General features: G+C 42.8%; 1 protein-coding gene across 1 annotated transcript; it reads right to left on the reverse strand.

Moving 5' to 3' along the window:
• Positions 1-3,089: 3,089 nt before the first annotated feature.
• Positions 3,090-12,065, reverse strand: F7 (coagulation factor VII). The gene is made up of 8 exons (XM_067563665.1): positions 11,939-12,065; positions 10,226-10,386; positions 9,851-9,875; positions 9,648-9,761; positions 7,974-8,114; positions 6,484-6,590; positions 5,232-5,352; positions 3,090-4,072 (listed from the first exon to the last, which is right to left on the reverse strand). The coding sequence occupies exons 1-8, from the start codon at positions 12,006-12,008 to the stop codon at positions 3,531-3,533; spliced, it is 1,281 nt and encodes a 426-aa protein (XP_067419766.1). The 5' UTR covers positions 12,009-12,065; the 3' UTR covers positions 3,090-3,530.
• Between the last annotated feature and the right edge of the window lie 2,368 nt (positions 12,066-14,433).

A 14,433-nucleotide genomic window follows, 5' to 3' on the forward strand; every position in this document is an offset into this window, starting at 1 on the left:
GGGTCCAACTCCTCATCCAAGGAGTGTCTACGGGCCTTCTCCTGTGCTGGGGGCACGGACTGAACCCCCGCTGAACATTGTTGCAGCCATTGTCCCTGGGGCCAAACTGGGGCTGACTGTGCCACCTGCTGCGAGGCCTTGTGGGGGCATTGGCTGACTAGACCGGGGACCGTCCTCTCAGCGCCTCTGATGTGAAGGATGACGAGGACTGCCTCCATCTCCGCGAGCAGAGGTGCGCTCCGAAGAGCTCTTGGTACTGGAGCGCCATCTCGGTACTGACGACTTGTGGCGCCGCTTGCCTTTTGGTGACCGAGACCGGCGCCGCTCCAGACTCCGTGATGCCAAGCCAGACTCCAGCGACCAAGTTCTGTATCGGGGACTGCGTTGTGCGGGGTCCTCAGATGGCGACCAGGTTCTGCGCCACCTTGTTGCGGACGAATTCCTCGGTGCCGGGGATCTGGAGCAGGAGCTGTCTGAGTGCCGCCTGGCAGACCTCGACCACTGCCGCCTCTTGGCCTGCACTGCCTCCAGTGCCGGGGACCAATATCGGTGCCGAGAGGGAGACTCCACATCCGGAGTTGAAGCAGGCTGGCTTGACGACACTGACCTGGAATGGCTGCTGGGGGCTCTACCCCTGGTGGCCGTCATATGGGAGATCTTCCTCCCTGTACCAGGGATCTCCACCTCCCTTCAGGGGGACCCAATGTGGGCTTGCCCCAGGGCACCAGCCCCTTCTCCCTCAGTGGAGAGGGGGCAGAGGTGGCATAGGCAAGGCCAACAAGGCTCGTGCCACCTGAAAAGCCTCCGGTGTCAACAGTGTCGGCAGGGGCATTCTCCCACTCCCAGGAGTTGGGGGAGGCTCCCTGCTCAGAGATGCAGGCATTTGCGAAGACTCGATGGGCCGTGGCCGGTGCATCTCCGCACTTGACCCTGCCCGCACCGATGGCGCAGGGGAGTGTCCGTGCTCCCGTGCGCTGTTTCTTCTTCTTCGGCACCAGGGATGTTGCTCGGTGCCAAGTCTAGGTCTGTGCCAGCAGTGCGCTCTGCACCGAGGTTATGCTTGGTGCCGAGCTGGAGCGGGACGGCTTGGATGCCGGGCGGAGCACTGCCTCCATGAGCAGGGCTTTTAACCAGGTCTCTCGGTCCTTTTGAGTCCATGGTTTAAAAGGCCTGCAAATCTTGCATTTGTCTTTCCTGTGCTCTTCCCCCAGGCACTTAAGGCACCGATTGTGGGGGTCGCTGAGCGGAAAAGCCTTCCCGCAGGAGGCAAATGGCTTAAATCCAGGTGGACCGGGGCATGGCCCAGCGGCTTTAAGTCCCTCAGGGACTTCTTATCTAACTACACTTAACAGCACTTAACACTACCTAACTACTTAAAACTAACTAAAGTACTTTAAATAACAAAGAGTTCAAGAAGGGGAATAGTACTTGCAGAGAGCAAGGCTAGTTCCAGCAAACTTCAAGGGTGGAAAGAAGGAACTGAGGGGGCATAGGGCCAGCAGTGCCTCATATACGGTGGCATGTACGCGGGACTCCAGGGGGCACCAGAGCCAGCCCTACAGGATCTGCTAAAGGGAAAAAAGTTCCGGGGACCATGCATGGTGGCCTGCACACACCTATAGTGGAATGGACATGAGCAATCACTCGAAGAAGAATCCCTATTCTTGTCTGTGCAGGATTGTTTCTTATGCTTACTCACTTATTTTCTAGACTTCTGTCCAGTCAAGTTTTAAATACCACAAAGTGATGGAGTTTCCACTACATGCCTTGGGGACTGTTCCTCAATTGAACAAATCTCACTGTCAGGTAATTAGTCATGATATTTTGCCTCAATCTTCCTTTTTATATTTTCACCCCGTTGCATCTAGTTAGAGCCCTGTGCACCTCATTAAACAATTCCTTCCTTGGAGTTCACACCTTTGATATATTAGGAGCCCACTTTCACTCTTGGCCTTATTCATTTATTTAGCCAAGATACACATATGAAAACTGTAGTTAAATCATCCTTCATAGATCAGTCCATCTAGCCCCCCTCATCATTTTGCTTATTCTTTTCCGTATGTCTTCCAGTTTCTCTAACTATGTTGCCCAGAAATTAACAAAATATTCACACAGGAGCTCTACATAGAATCACCGTCAACTCTCTGCTCCAGGATGTCCTGCCTCAACCAAACTGCATTGGATTGTTGTTTTCGTGGGTTTTTTTTTTTTTTTTTTTAATTGCCTCATTGCAAGATTGTGCTTTGCCTATTTTCTTTAATTTCACTATTACCTATAAGCCTGTTCTGCATTGTTCTTTTCCAGATTTCTCCCCCACCATTAAATATCTGCGATCTGGTTATCTTTCCCCCTTGATGTATTTGTTTTCATTTTTCCAAGCTGGATCTTCCTTCGTGAGTTTCTACCATTTTTTAAAATCTCTCTAGGTCCCTTTACATCATCTCTTTGTCTCACTGGCAGTGCTGCCTTTCCCAATTCAATGGCAGCTGTAGTTTTGAATATGAACTGTATACTGCCACTCCTGTATCATTAATAAAGATGTTAAATAAAATGAGACCAAATTTGGATCTCTGCAGACAGTACCCCACTAAATATCTCCCTATCTCAGTGAATTACCATGGATCAATAATTTACTATTCTTCAGTCAGTGCTGCTATTCAGACTGATTTAAATTAATTTGGAGAGTAAATACTTTTCTAAAATTTAGATCCATTATATCTACCTCTCTCCCTTAATTTATTATGATGCCTTCCGAATGACATTTGGGGACACATTTTCAAAGGGGCCCACAGTGCAGCCTCTTCTTGTGCATGCACAATTTTTCATATACTAGCAATTGCATGTGAAAATCATTGGCAGCTGCAACTAGCAATAGCCCTGTGCTATGCAGGAGGTCAGAACATAATGGTCCCTTCTGGCCTTAAAATCTATTATTATACACACACAAACGATAAAAGCCACAGTTTGAATATTGTTGTATGGGGCTATACAGTGAGTCTCCACTTTCCCTTTGTTCTCATAATGTAATAACGTTATACCAAAGCAAAGTTACCTTAAAGTCAGATGTACCAGTCTCAAATGTGGGCCAATAGAATTGTAAGCAATATGATATTATTATTTGATGTAAGAAAAATGAAACTAAGCATTCAGCAAAGACTTAGAAACCTGAAATGAACCTTTTCCCATTTCCTTGGTTCTGGAGTCTTACAACAGATCCCTCATATCAAGGTTTGTCTTTTGCATTTGCTATGATGTAAAATAAGGTTGTGGAAATATAATTCACAAATGTTACAACCTTCTAAAAGGTTGCTGCAGGGTAATTCCTCTTTGAACATAATGTGCAAACAAGGCAGCCATGTGAATGAGTTTAATCTGACCGAACAGAAAAGAGATTGGTTTCAAATCATTATGTAAGTGTGTGGGTAATTTATTTAAGATCCTGAAAGAATGCAGATCATGGAACTCAAAAGGTGGGACTCAAAGACAACTCTGCAGTTTGGAAATGCTTTGATTAGCGGAAGCATAGCAGCTTATGAATCCATGTGACTGTTTAACCAGTCAAGATATTTGGACACCCTTGTGTAAACCCCATAAGTGCCTTCAGTGGCACATCCCTTCCCCCAGCTGACAATTCCTGTCAGAAACCAAGTGTTGTTGTACTTTGTGGCGTGAGGTCCGCCACTGTCTCCCTTGCAGGAGTCTTTAGTCCCACGAAGGTCTCCTGCACAGAACATGTTCTCCGTAATATTTAAGTTGGTATCCTGGATACACTCATGTGACTTTACACGTGGCAGATCAACTCTCATAAGAACGGCAGCAGCAGCACCTCCATCTATCAGACGCCCCCATCCGCTCACTGTGGAGAACTTAATGAAGGACAGCTCAGAAACTGCAAACCGTTTCTCAGGCAAACATATTGGTACCACATAATCAGTTAAGTTAACAGGCGCCTCCAGGCTCAGCAGGGCGATGTCATGGTTAGTGTCTCCTATAATATATTCTTCATGAATTATGATTTTAGAAACCTTCCTTTCTTGCTCACCTTCATCTTCCTGATTTATTCTGTATTCCCCTGGAAAAGCAATTAAGCCCCTGTCAGGTTCACATAGACACAGTAAGCGCCTTAACTCCACACAGCTCTTATGGAAGGAGATCGCTAGGCTGACATTTCTTCTTTTCTTACTACATTTTCACAACCACTGCTGAATCCTGTATTGTTAGATCTTCTCTTTGGTTCAGCAGAGACACTACTTGTTACCATAATAGGTCTCTCCCAGAGCCTCTACCTTCATTCCCGCTTTCTCCCTTGCCAGAAGGCATGTAATAGGGTTCAGTGACAGAATTACAGCAGAAGCAAGCAGCGTAAGGTACAAGTGATTGTGATGCTTCAGTAGGGCCTATTGCTGTATTAAAACGACACAGCTTGGCTCTTCCATGACTAACTTATAACACAGAAAAGTTTCCATGACATGTTTTGTATATAACCTAAGTACCAGACACTGGGAGACAGATTCATCTCGAGTGCAACTCAACTGGCATCTGCATTTCCCAGCCTTGGGAGAGAAGAAATCAGAGGGTCACCTTCCCAGCAGGCACCTTATTTTCCTTCATACTTGGAAGTAGCTCTGGAGAATCCATAGGCCAAGGAGGGAGTGGGCCAAGAACAGGAAGGACTGAGGGATTGACTGTGCTCTCCCTGCTTGGCTAACAGATCCATGAAAAAAATCCTTCCCCTCCCTTTCCTTGACAGCAGAGTTCCCACATCAGGAGTCATGCTGCTAACTGGCCCTGACTGCCCCTTCTCTAGGGTGGGTTCCAAGGAGCAGAGGCAGAAGCCCTTTACACCTTTGCACTTTGGACTGTAATAAATCTGTTCCTCCAACCTTGTTACCACAGGGGTAATTCAACAAGTTTTGAGCCACTTCGATCCCCAGAATGGAACCATCATTTTGTAAGACTTCTGTTTTGTGAGACTATTATGTTGTGGCCGAGGACCAATGAGAGGGCATTTAGGAATCGTTAACTGCTCCTGTCGTAAACAAGCAGATGGGCATTGTATCTGTAATCAGTTTTGACAGCTATTTGTGGTATTTAACTCTTAAAAACATTTGCAGAATCACACCATGTACATCTGGAATAACTCCACTGACTTGAGAGGATTTAGATAAGTGAAACTGACTACAAATTTTGGGCCACAAAGTTTGAAAAAGTGAGGAAAGAGAAAGACGTACCCAGTTTTACTCGGAGCTGTTCGGCATCTGTTTTCTCTAAGCAGTGAGCAGCAGTAACCACCCAGCTCGGCGCAAGCAGCGTACCCCCACACTTTTCAACTTGATTCTGTATTATCAGAGCCTGAAATATGCACAAGAAACTTTTACATTACACCAATTTGTTTGACCTGAAATTCTACAGAATTTACAGAGAACATTCATCTTACTTAGCCTGCAGGGACCCTGTGTAGTCACCATTTTCCTAACTACTGATCAGTGAAGTTGCCATTAGCTCTTCGAGGCAGGGACTATGGTGTATAGCCCAATGGGACCTAGGTTTTTAGACTAATCGTTTTAATAATTCACGTTTAAAGTAATTCAGGGGTTTACAGGAACTAGGCACCTAACTTCTGTTGAAAATCAATAAGATTTGAGCACTTAACTCCCTTAGGACCCTTTGAAAATCCCAGCCTCAGATGCAAACACATTTATAAGTAGGTTGTAAATACTCATGCTGAGTAACACCTTAATCTACAAGCAGATGTATCACTTTCAGACTACTCATGGAGTAAGGTAGACAGCGAGAGTAAAGGTATCAGAATCTGAGATCTTGGCAATGATTGTATGTTTTGTGCTTTGCCTTTTCGGAAATTAAAGCTTACACTAGAATGTGTTTGAAACCAAATTATTAAAATCATTAGTCCTGAAATAAAGGATTTTATTTTCCCATTTGCTCAAAGAGAAACTTTGTGCTTGGCCCAAAAGTAAACAGTTCACAACTTGATTACTCTCCATGTAGAGTTTAGAGAGAGTTTTGTGTTGCTAATCTCTCTCCTTTTTTATTCCCTCATACTTGAGCACACCAGGCACACCAATTGCATGACAAGCGTGGGGAAAAGAAAATCTTCCCTTGGACAATTTTGCTACCATATATTATTGACTTTGCCTATTTTGCCCAAGAGTTCAGATCCCACTAACTACGGCCAACACTCTTGCGGACAATGTCAGTAATAAGGCCCAGGAGTGAATGGGCAGGGCATAGAGGAGGCTGAATTACCATTTCATGCCTGGAAAAACAGCCACTCGAGAAGCAGGATAAGGCACATTATTGGGGTGCGGTGGCAGTGGGCGGGGAGCTTGCACTACCTTTAGCTGTGCCTTAGCTGTTCTGTGGCTGAACAGAGTGGTTTGCTATCCAGCACTATCAATCTATCACCTTTCCCAAGGGCTCAGTTGATGCCAAAAAATGAAATAAAGTCAACTGAAGACTCACCTGCCATGGACATTCACCCGGAGGACAGATATTACCACCTACAATTCTCCCCTGCTGACTTGCCCTTTGTTTTGCCAAAACAGGTATTTTCCCACATGGGTAATCCACTGTGAAAAATAATAAATAAGTCATAGTAATAAGTGTGATTAAATATGATGAATCCACTGGAAAACACAGAGGGCCAAATTCTCTGCTAGGGTAACTCCAAAAAACTCCTTCCATGGAGCCATTGCAGCAGAGAATTCGGCCAACAGTCTAGTGGTGCTGTGGTCTAATGTCAGTGAATTAACAGTCTAGTGAATTAACAGCATAATGTTAACTAATTTAATTCACTGACAACCTAATTAACATTAAACATGAAAATAAATAAACAATTAGCATCTCATTGATTTATTTTGATATTAAATTCAATATAATTTGTGCTGCCCCAAATGATCAGAGTTCAATGTTGTCACAATCCCTGGGTAGAATGACCCAGTTGAGATCTTTCTCCTGTCCCCCTAGGTATATCTCTTTCCACTGGCAGAGCCAGGTTTTGCAGCTAGGTTGGGTGTATATGATGGGTCATTGGTGGTGCCACCTTCAATTACACCCAATGGCTTACTAATTTCACATGTTCTCATGCCCGCCACACTCTTTGCCCTGGCTCTGCAACCCTAATCCTCACCCCAAGAACCTTAAACAGAAACCAGCTGCCCCCATTGCGCTCCACTCCAATAGCTGCTGCAACATCCAAGAATGATAAGCATGTTATTGGATTGATGTTTGGACACCCCAATTGTTCAATTGTTACCATTAGTCTTCAATGTCAATACCCCAGTGAAGTGAATGGGAGCAATTCACTCCTCTCAGAGCAACCTTTTTTTTGGCATTCTGTAGACTCCAGCACAAGTGCATAGAGGGCAGGTAGACACTCAGCTCCTTTGGAAAGTAGATGGGAGTTGGGTGCCTGGCTCCCATTTCAGCTTTGAAAATCTTCCCATTAATATTTTTACAATAAAAACAGATGTTCTGGAGCATAATGATATAGCAACTTGAAAGAAGAATGTAGATGTTATTCATGCAGTCACATACTCACATTGTACGTAGGACTGGGCTTGAATGGGCACTTTGTTACATTTAATCCCTGGCTCCACTAATGAAATAATTTAGGTAGGGATTTTCCAAGGAGGTTTGGCACCCAACTCCCACTAATTTCCCGTTTTAAAAACCCAGCTGTAGTTTATTATCTCTTCAGATGAGTGAGAATAATACCTTGTCGTTCCCTAGAGATGAATGCCCGAGTTTGTTGGTCTTAGTAGTAAAAAAGAGCACTGATTTCTCACTGGTTTTTATTAAGGTTATTCCTGTCTTGACTCATATGTTGAAATAAATACAGTTCCGAAGCATCTATTCATTGGATACGAATTGACAACTACTGAAGACATCACTGTAAAAAGATGTTATCCATAAAATATGTTGCTGTAGTGACTTAGTTTGCATAATGTTACCTTGGGGAATGCAGGACACTCCATCACTTGCTAGCACGTAATCCTCTGCACAGAAGCATTGCCGTATCGTGGTCGGACTGTCAATGCAATAATGTTCACAGTGACCATTTTTATAAATGCACTTCTGTGTGTCATTTGGACCTAAATAAGTGAAAAGGACATGTGAGTTCCCGAATGTGGAGTTTGGCATTTAACTCGAGTCAATGATGTTTGTAAATTTTGACCAAGAGTGACCTGCAAAACAGTAATGTTGATATATTGATAAAGAAAGCTGCTTCTGGTAGGCAAATACAGGCAAATATTAATGGCAGAGCTGTATAGAAGTGGGACCTAAATACTGCAGCACAAATTAAAGAGATAAAAAAATGCACCAAAAATCCTACAGTGATTGCCATTAAAAATAATTAGCATTTGTCATCAGTTGCCACAAAACGGTATGTGAGAGACAGCAGTCCTCACACTAATTAGAATAGGATAGAACTGAGGTAACTGTATGTTAGCTGTTGTCAAATATGACTATTTAAAAATTGTAACCACTGTATTCCTCTCATCCACAGCAGTGCACTAGTAAGGCTCTAGGATTACCCACTGCAGCAGGAGATCTCTTTTCTGGAGAAAAGACATGTCTGAATGTTCAGTAATTCAAGCTGTTTGAATGGCTGAACATTTATGGGTACTTTATGATGATAATTATTATTTATCCAGTACTATGAACTGTACCTGCCCTGAAGACACAAGCTGCTATCATGTGGGACAAACAGTACAAGAAACAGAGTAAGTATGGAGGGTGGAGTGGACATTCCAGATGGGATACACTAGTGAATAGGTGGGTTTTCAGAAGTGTTCTGAAGCAGGAGGAGAAGGGACCTTGCAAATATTGACTAGGAGGCTGTTCTAAGTAGGGGACAGCATGAAAAGGTGGCGAAAATGTTAGGACTGGGCAAAGAAGACCACATGAGTGGTCAGGAGAGAAGCATGAGCAGAGTACAGGAAATGGGAGGAGGTGTAACAGATCAGGGTAATATAGGCAGGACTGGCATAATGGATGCCTTATTGAAGATGTTTAACAGTAGTTATAACCACTATTTAGGCAACCTCATTAGATCTGACAAGCTCCTAATCCCCCTTTGGGCCTACACTGTACTGATGTACTAAATGTAATAGTATATAGAGCTAGATCCAATGCTCATTGAAATCAGTGGAAAGACTCCCATTGATGTCACTAGGCATTGGATCTAGCCCATAGTGGTTTTAATGAAGGTGTAGGCAAGGACGGTTCTCATTTGCACATATTTACACACCACAGAGTATTTCCACTGTTAAGCCAAAGAGTTACCATAATTCAGTTAGAAAAATGCTCCTTTTCTGTCTGGTAGTTCAAAAAAGTGAACTTCTTAGAAGAGCTACACTGTGTAATGATTACATGGCTTCTATGCAGAGTGACTGCAATACCTGTTTGCTGAATCTTTTCTAAAACATAGCAATCTATGTCCGCTAGAACAATGCACAAAATAATAATGTTCACTACTAAATCTTTTTTTAAATTAACCATGTATTTCTCAGAGCACCTTGCATTTGAATGATAGTGGTTTATTTGCGCCGGGGGGGGGGAGGGGGGGGGAGGGTTGGGAGGGGAGGGGAGTGTTTTGTTTTTTTAAAGGTTTAATTTCTGACCTTTTTCGCAGTTTTTGCCCTTATACTCCTCAGGGCAAAGGCAAATATAAGTCTGAAATTCATCAACACACGTCCCACCATTCTGACAGGGGTCAGATACACAGTAGTTAGCATCTGTAAAAACATGCAGTATCAGTAAGGCTCACAGGAAGGATTGCAGTGGTGCAATTTCAGTCAGTATTAGAACAATGAAATTCTCATACCAAAGTAAGTGTGCCAGAATTCCATCTGGAAGAAAGAGAGAAAATGGGCGTAAGGAATTATTCAGCCAATGTTATGCATCATTTCATGTACAAAGGGTAAGTACATTGTATAATACTGCAACAAACAAATTATAGAGGTATAGCAGGTTGCAGGGTGAATGAAATTGTGGCTCCTTAGAGAACATGCATAAAATGTAATACAATATTAATTTGCAGCTCTCAGTATATTTTAAAACTAAGGTAATATAAGGCAATGGTCCTGTATTAGACACTATTCAGCATTTCAGGGTCAAAATCCATTTGTATTGCTACTAATAGTGTGGGAAGATGCAAGATGCAGAAGACCCCCCCAAGCCAGTGCTACCCCCTGCTTACTGTCCTTTTGTCATCTTGGAAGATTTCTCTGGCTTCTTCATATGAACATTTTTCTTCAATGCACTCCCTTTTTAGTGACCCTCGCTTTAACTCTTCAAAGAGGCTATTTGCTCTTCTTTGTCTTTGCAGCAAACTGTTTGCCTGCTCCTGCTTTAAGAAGACTGAAAAATTGAAATAATTGGAACTCTGCATACACATTTTCTCTCTCCAAAAACAACGCGATTTCAGCTGCCTTTACTTTTTAAAATCTGGGCTGTTTGCAGCAATGTTTAGAACAGATTAAGCTTGACAAGGCCAGGAACATTCCCAGCATTAAACAAATACTAAATTAATATATATTAATAATATATAATATATAGAATGATCATTGATAATAAATGTAGCTCAGTGATGTATTTCTGAATCTCTACACAGGAGACTATAAAAACCATCAGTTTGAGTGGTGTACAGTGTCCTTCCACATATTAACTAAAAGTTAATTTTGAAGTCTAGGGATGACAATTTCTATATCAGTGTTGCTAACTAGTTCATTTCTGAGCATTTCGGCAGAAACATGCAACTCCTCTGGGCTGGTGGGCAAATCTGGGGAGAGAGGACGGAGCTTGAGCAGAGGACTCCCACTACATTCCCTCTCCAAGACAATTTGTAATGGAGAGGGAATGGTCTTCCACTGGGAGGTATCTCTGTGGGGCAGTGCTGAGCCTCACTGATGGAATGGGGGTGGGGATGTTTGCACTGCTCATGATATTTATAATAGAGGATTTCAATCTCCTGGTCTACCAACCTCCACATCAGCATTAACATCACTAAAAATATGTACAGTTAAAAAGGCAGAAAGGATTACTATAGATCCCCCACCACGATACTTTCTGTACAAGTATTTGCTGCATTACACACAATACAATATCTTTTGCTTAGGCTCATGTCAAAGTTTTATCCTTTCAGTAAGTTGAGTGGTTTTTTTTTTTTTTTATTCTTTGCAATTGATTTCTTACTGCACTTGTTCTCATTAGTTTATTGAAGGGAGGTTATTTTAGATGATTGATAGATAGAGAGATAGATAGAAAGGGCACCCACCCTTTTATATCTATTGGTATGTATTGGAATCATCTTAGAATTTTCTTTTTTGTATTTTTTCTAAAACGTTTCATTACAATTGCTGAAAGGGGGGATGGTGTCAGTCTGTGGATAGTCTGAGCTCTACGATCACTAGTGCCCTTTGATTCCCTGGGAGCTGATTTTGAGGCACTATTTGACATTACTGAAGACCAGGCACCTAACTTTCAGTTGCCTGGATTCACTCTCATATTACACTATATTTTTTGTATTATTGCCTCTGTAAATTCTTGTGGATTGATTGCGAATGACCGATCCGTGATTCTGCACTTTTAAAATTCCACATATAGGCTTGAATTCCTGCTGTTTTCATCTAGCAGGTTGATGGTTTGTAGCTTTCTACATGGTGAGATAATTTATTCACATGAGCCAAGAAGCAATTTTTCCCAATTGACACCATAAGTGCATGAATGAAAACATCACCCAAAACAATGAGCACATTAGAACACTTGTGCAGACTTAGACACATTCATTAGGAATATTTATGTACAGCCATTGCTGTGGATGATCTGACACTCTTCACAAGAAAATCATCTGACTAACAGCAGAAAGGTTCATTGTTAATAATAATCATTACAGCAGTTTCCTGGGACATACCTGCAGCTGGAGAAAGAGAAAGCAGCAGCAAAAAGCAGAGAAGCAAAACCAAGTAGTGGCTGGAAACCATGATGAAACTGAAATGCCAGTGTCCCAATATCCTGTTGACATTTCAGCAAGAACTGCATGGTGAAAGATCTCTATTTCAAAAGCCATGACCTGGAGGAGGGGTTGGGGAGTCATTAATTAGAGAGAGCTGAAACCCATGCAAATATTTCTATTCATGCAGAAATGTACAAACAAATTCCCACAATACATTCGCTTTAAAACCTGGCAAAGAGCTTGGTTGAGAAGAATTCCCATTCATATTGCACAAAAGCCATGCTGATTATTATGAACATTGCAGTGTGCTCTGATTCACAATCCAGCATACTATTAAATATGAAATGTAAGTGCCAAATTACAGGCCTCAGCCTGAATAACACAACATTATATTTTGTATGTAGCAGTTTGTAGACAAATCAGAGTGCCAAGATTTAGGCTGATTGGGATCAAAGGAAAGATTTGCAGTGAACGTGATCTTTGAACGTGATCACATTGCTGATGCTTTAAAATGTACCATGCTCTTTTTCTTCTTGATCCCCAGGGAAAACCCTGAACCGCTGACTGAGTTTACATCGAGACACTAATTAACTAACAAGAAATACCAGGTTCTGTTTTGCTCTCTTTTTGTTGCAGTGAAGGGGCTGTGTACTTTAACACCATGTGCTAATACACAAAGGACTAAAGGTGTATTGGGAAGAAAAGAAAAGGAGTGTAGCAAAATTCCATTCAATTAAGAGTTCCAGAGGGATAGCTGTGTTAGGCTAAGTCTACACTGACGGCAGCAACTTCACTGCCATCAGATCGATTTCTCTGGATCGACTGAGCGGACAGTGAAGACCTGCTCAGTCGATCCAGAAATCGACGTATTAAGACCACCTTCTCAAGTGGCGTAGCGCTGTGTCGATGGGAATGCGGTTCCCGTCGGCGCAGTGCAGTGAAGACGGTGCGCAGAACAGAAGCAGAGAAGTCAATGGGAGTTACACAAATTTTTTGCATGGCTTGCGTAACTCCGGTCGACTGCTGCCGAATCTCGGAGGTAAGTGTAGACAGAGCCTTAGTCTGTATACAGCAAAAACAACGAGAGTCCTGTAGCACCTTAAAGGCTAACAAATTTCTTAAGTAAACATTTGACTAAGATATCAGCAGTGTTAGGAGCACAGTTGTCAGGAGTTTTGTTAGGAGCTGTTTCTCAGTGGGGACTGGAGCAGTCCAAAGGGCTTGGTGCATTTTCCAGTAGATTCTTCACTTTATTAGGATAAAATAAAACAGATCCTCTGTTTATTTATTGGAATCTGGCTAATTCCTGGAAAGCTCAATTCTTGAGATTTCAGGGGCTAATGATGGATGCTGTCCCAGGGAAGAAGGAGGGCATTTGATTGCAGGAAGTTATAACATTTGGGTAGAATGAATCCCAAAATGCTCCACTTCTCCACTATTGGAATTCTCCTTCAAACCCCAGCCTGCCCTCCCCTAACGTGACTCTCCCCCTTCTTCCAGTTCTCAACCTCTCCTTTGGCCTGAAACTAGCAGGAGGAGAGAAAATCATGGTAAGCATTCAGAGGAAAAAGCAACCCGGTGAAATGCTGATCAGCAGGGGATTGGGGCTGCTGGCAGAAGCAAGGCAGGTGAGGAGTAGGAGCTGAGGTGAGCCTGTGGGATGTCCTGCTACTTAGTGAGAAGGTTGCTGTGGGCTTTTAGGGCAGGTGGACAAGGTGGGAGGGGCCTTGTGTTCAGGTAAGGGGTGAAGAAGGGGAGGAAAACCTGGGAAGGAAATGAGCGTGGAGAAGGGGGTAGGAGTAGGGATCACAGATGTGTTTACTCGTTTGCAGTTGTCAGTGTTGAACAGCAGCAACATATTCTCAGCCTCAGCTTTCCAAGAGTTAAGATAGGAATAAGTTTGTCAGACCCACGTTGCACTTTTCATTATCTTATCTTCTTAGAGCAGAAAAGCCATCCATCCTGTCTGAGTCTCTTCCTGTCATGCAAGGGAGAGCATAGGGCCATGTGTCTGACGTTTGAAGGAAGACTGGATTCTATATTTACCACTATCATCTATGGCATTTTTTTTTTAAATACAGCTTTGACTCACCATGTGAAAATGATGGCACTTATACTGAAAGCCCTAGAGCAGGAACGTATTACCATGGATTAGCTGGAGCCCTTGCTTGGTGCCACCTGTAGTCTTGCTGCTAAACCTCTGTAGTGGGCCAGTGGCAAGAGAAGATAGATGTTTGGGTACATGGCTTCCTCTTAGTATTTACACTAAAAAAAAAAAAAGAACCTGCCTTCACAAACCAGCATTTCTATGCACTTCTCTGTACTAAGACTATAGATTCCCAGCTGTTTTATTTGACACATTTAAAAAAAAACCTACAGTATATATCATACCATTGCATATTGCTACTTTTGCTCTCTCTCTTGGTAAATCTGTGAGGTTCTGATTTAACTGT

The sequence above is a fragment of the Emydura macquarii genome, unplaced genomic scaffold, assembly GCF_026122565.2.
Source record: "Emydura macquarii macquarii isolate MOO-44397 ecotype Brisbane River unplaced genomic scaffold, CSIRO-AGI_Emac_v2 contig_2531, whole genome shotgun sequence".
NCBI lineage: Eukaryota > Metazoa > Chordata > Testudines > Chelidae > Emydura > Emydura macquarii.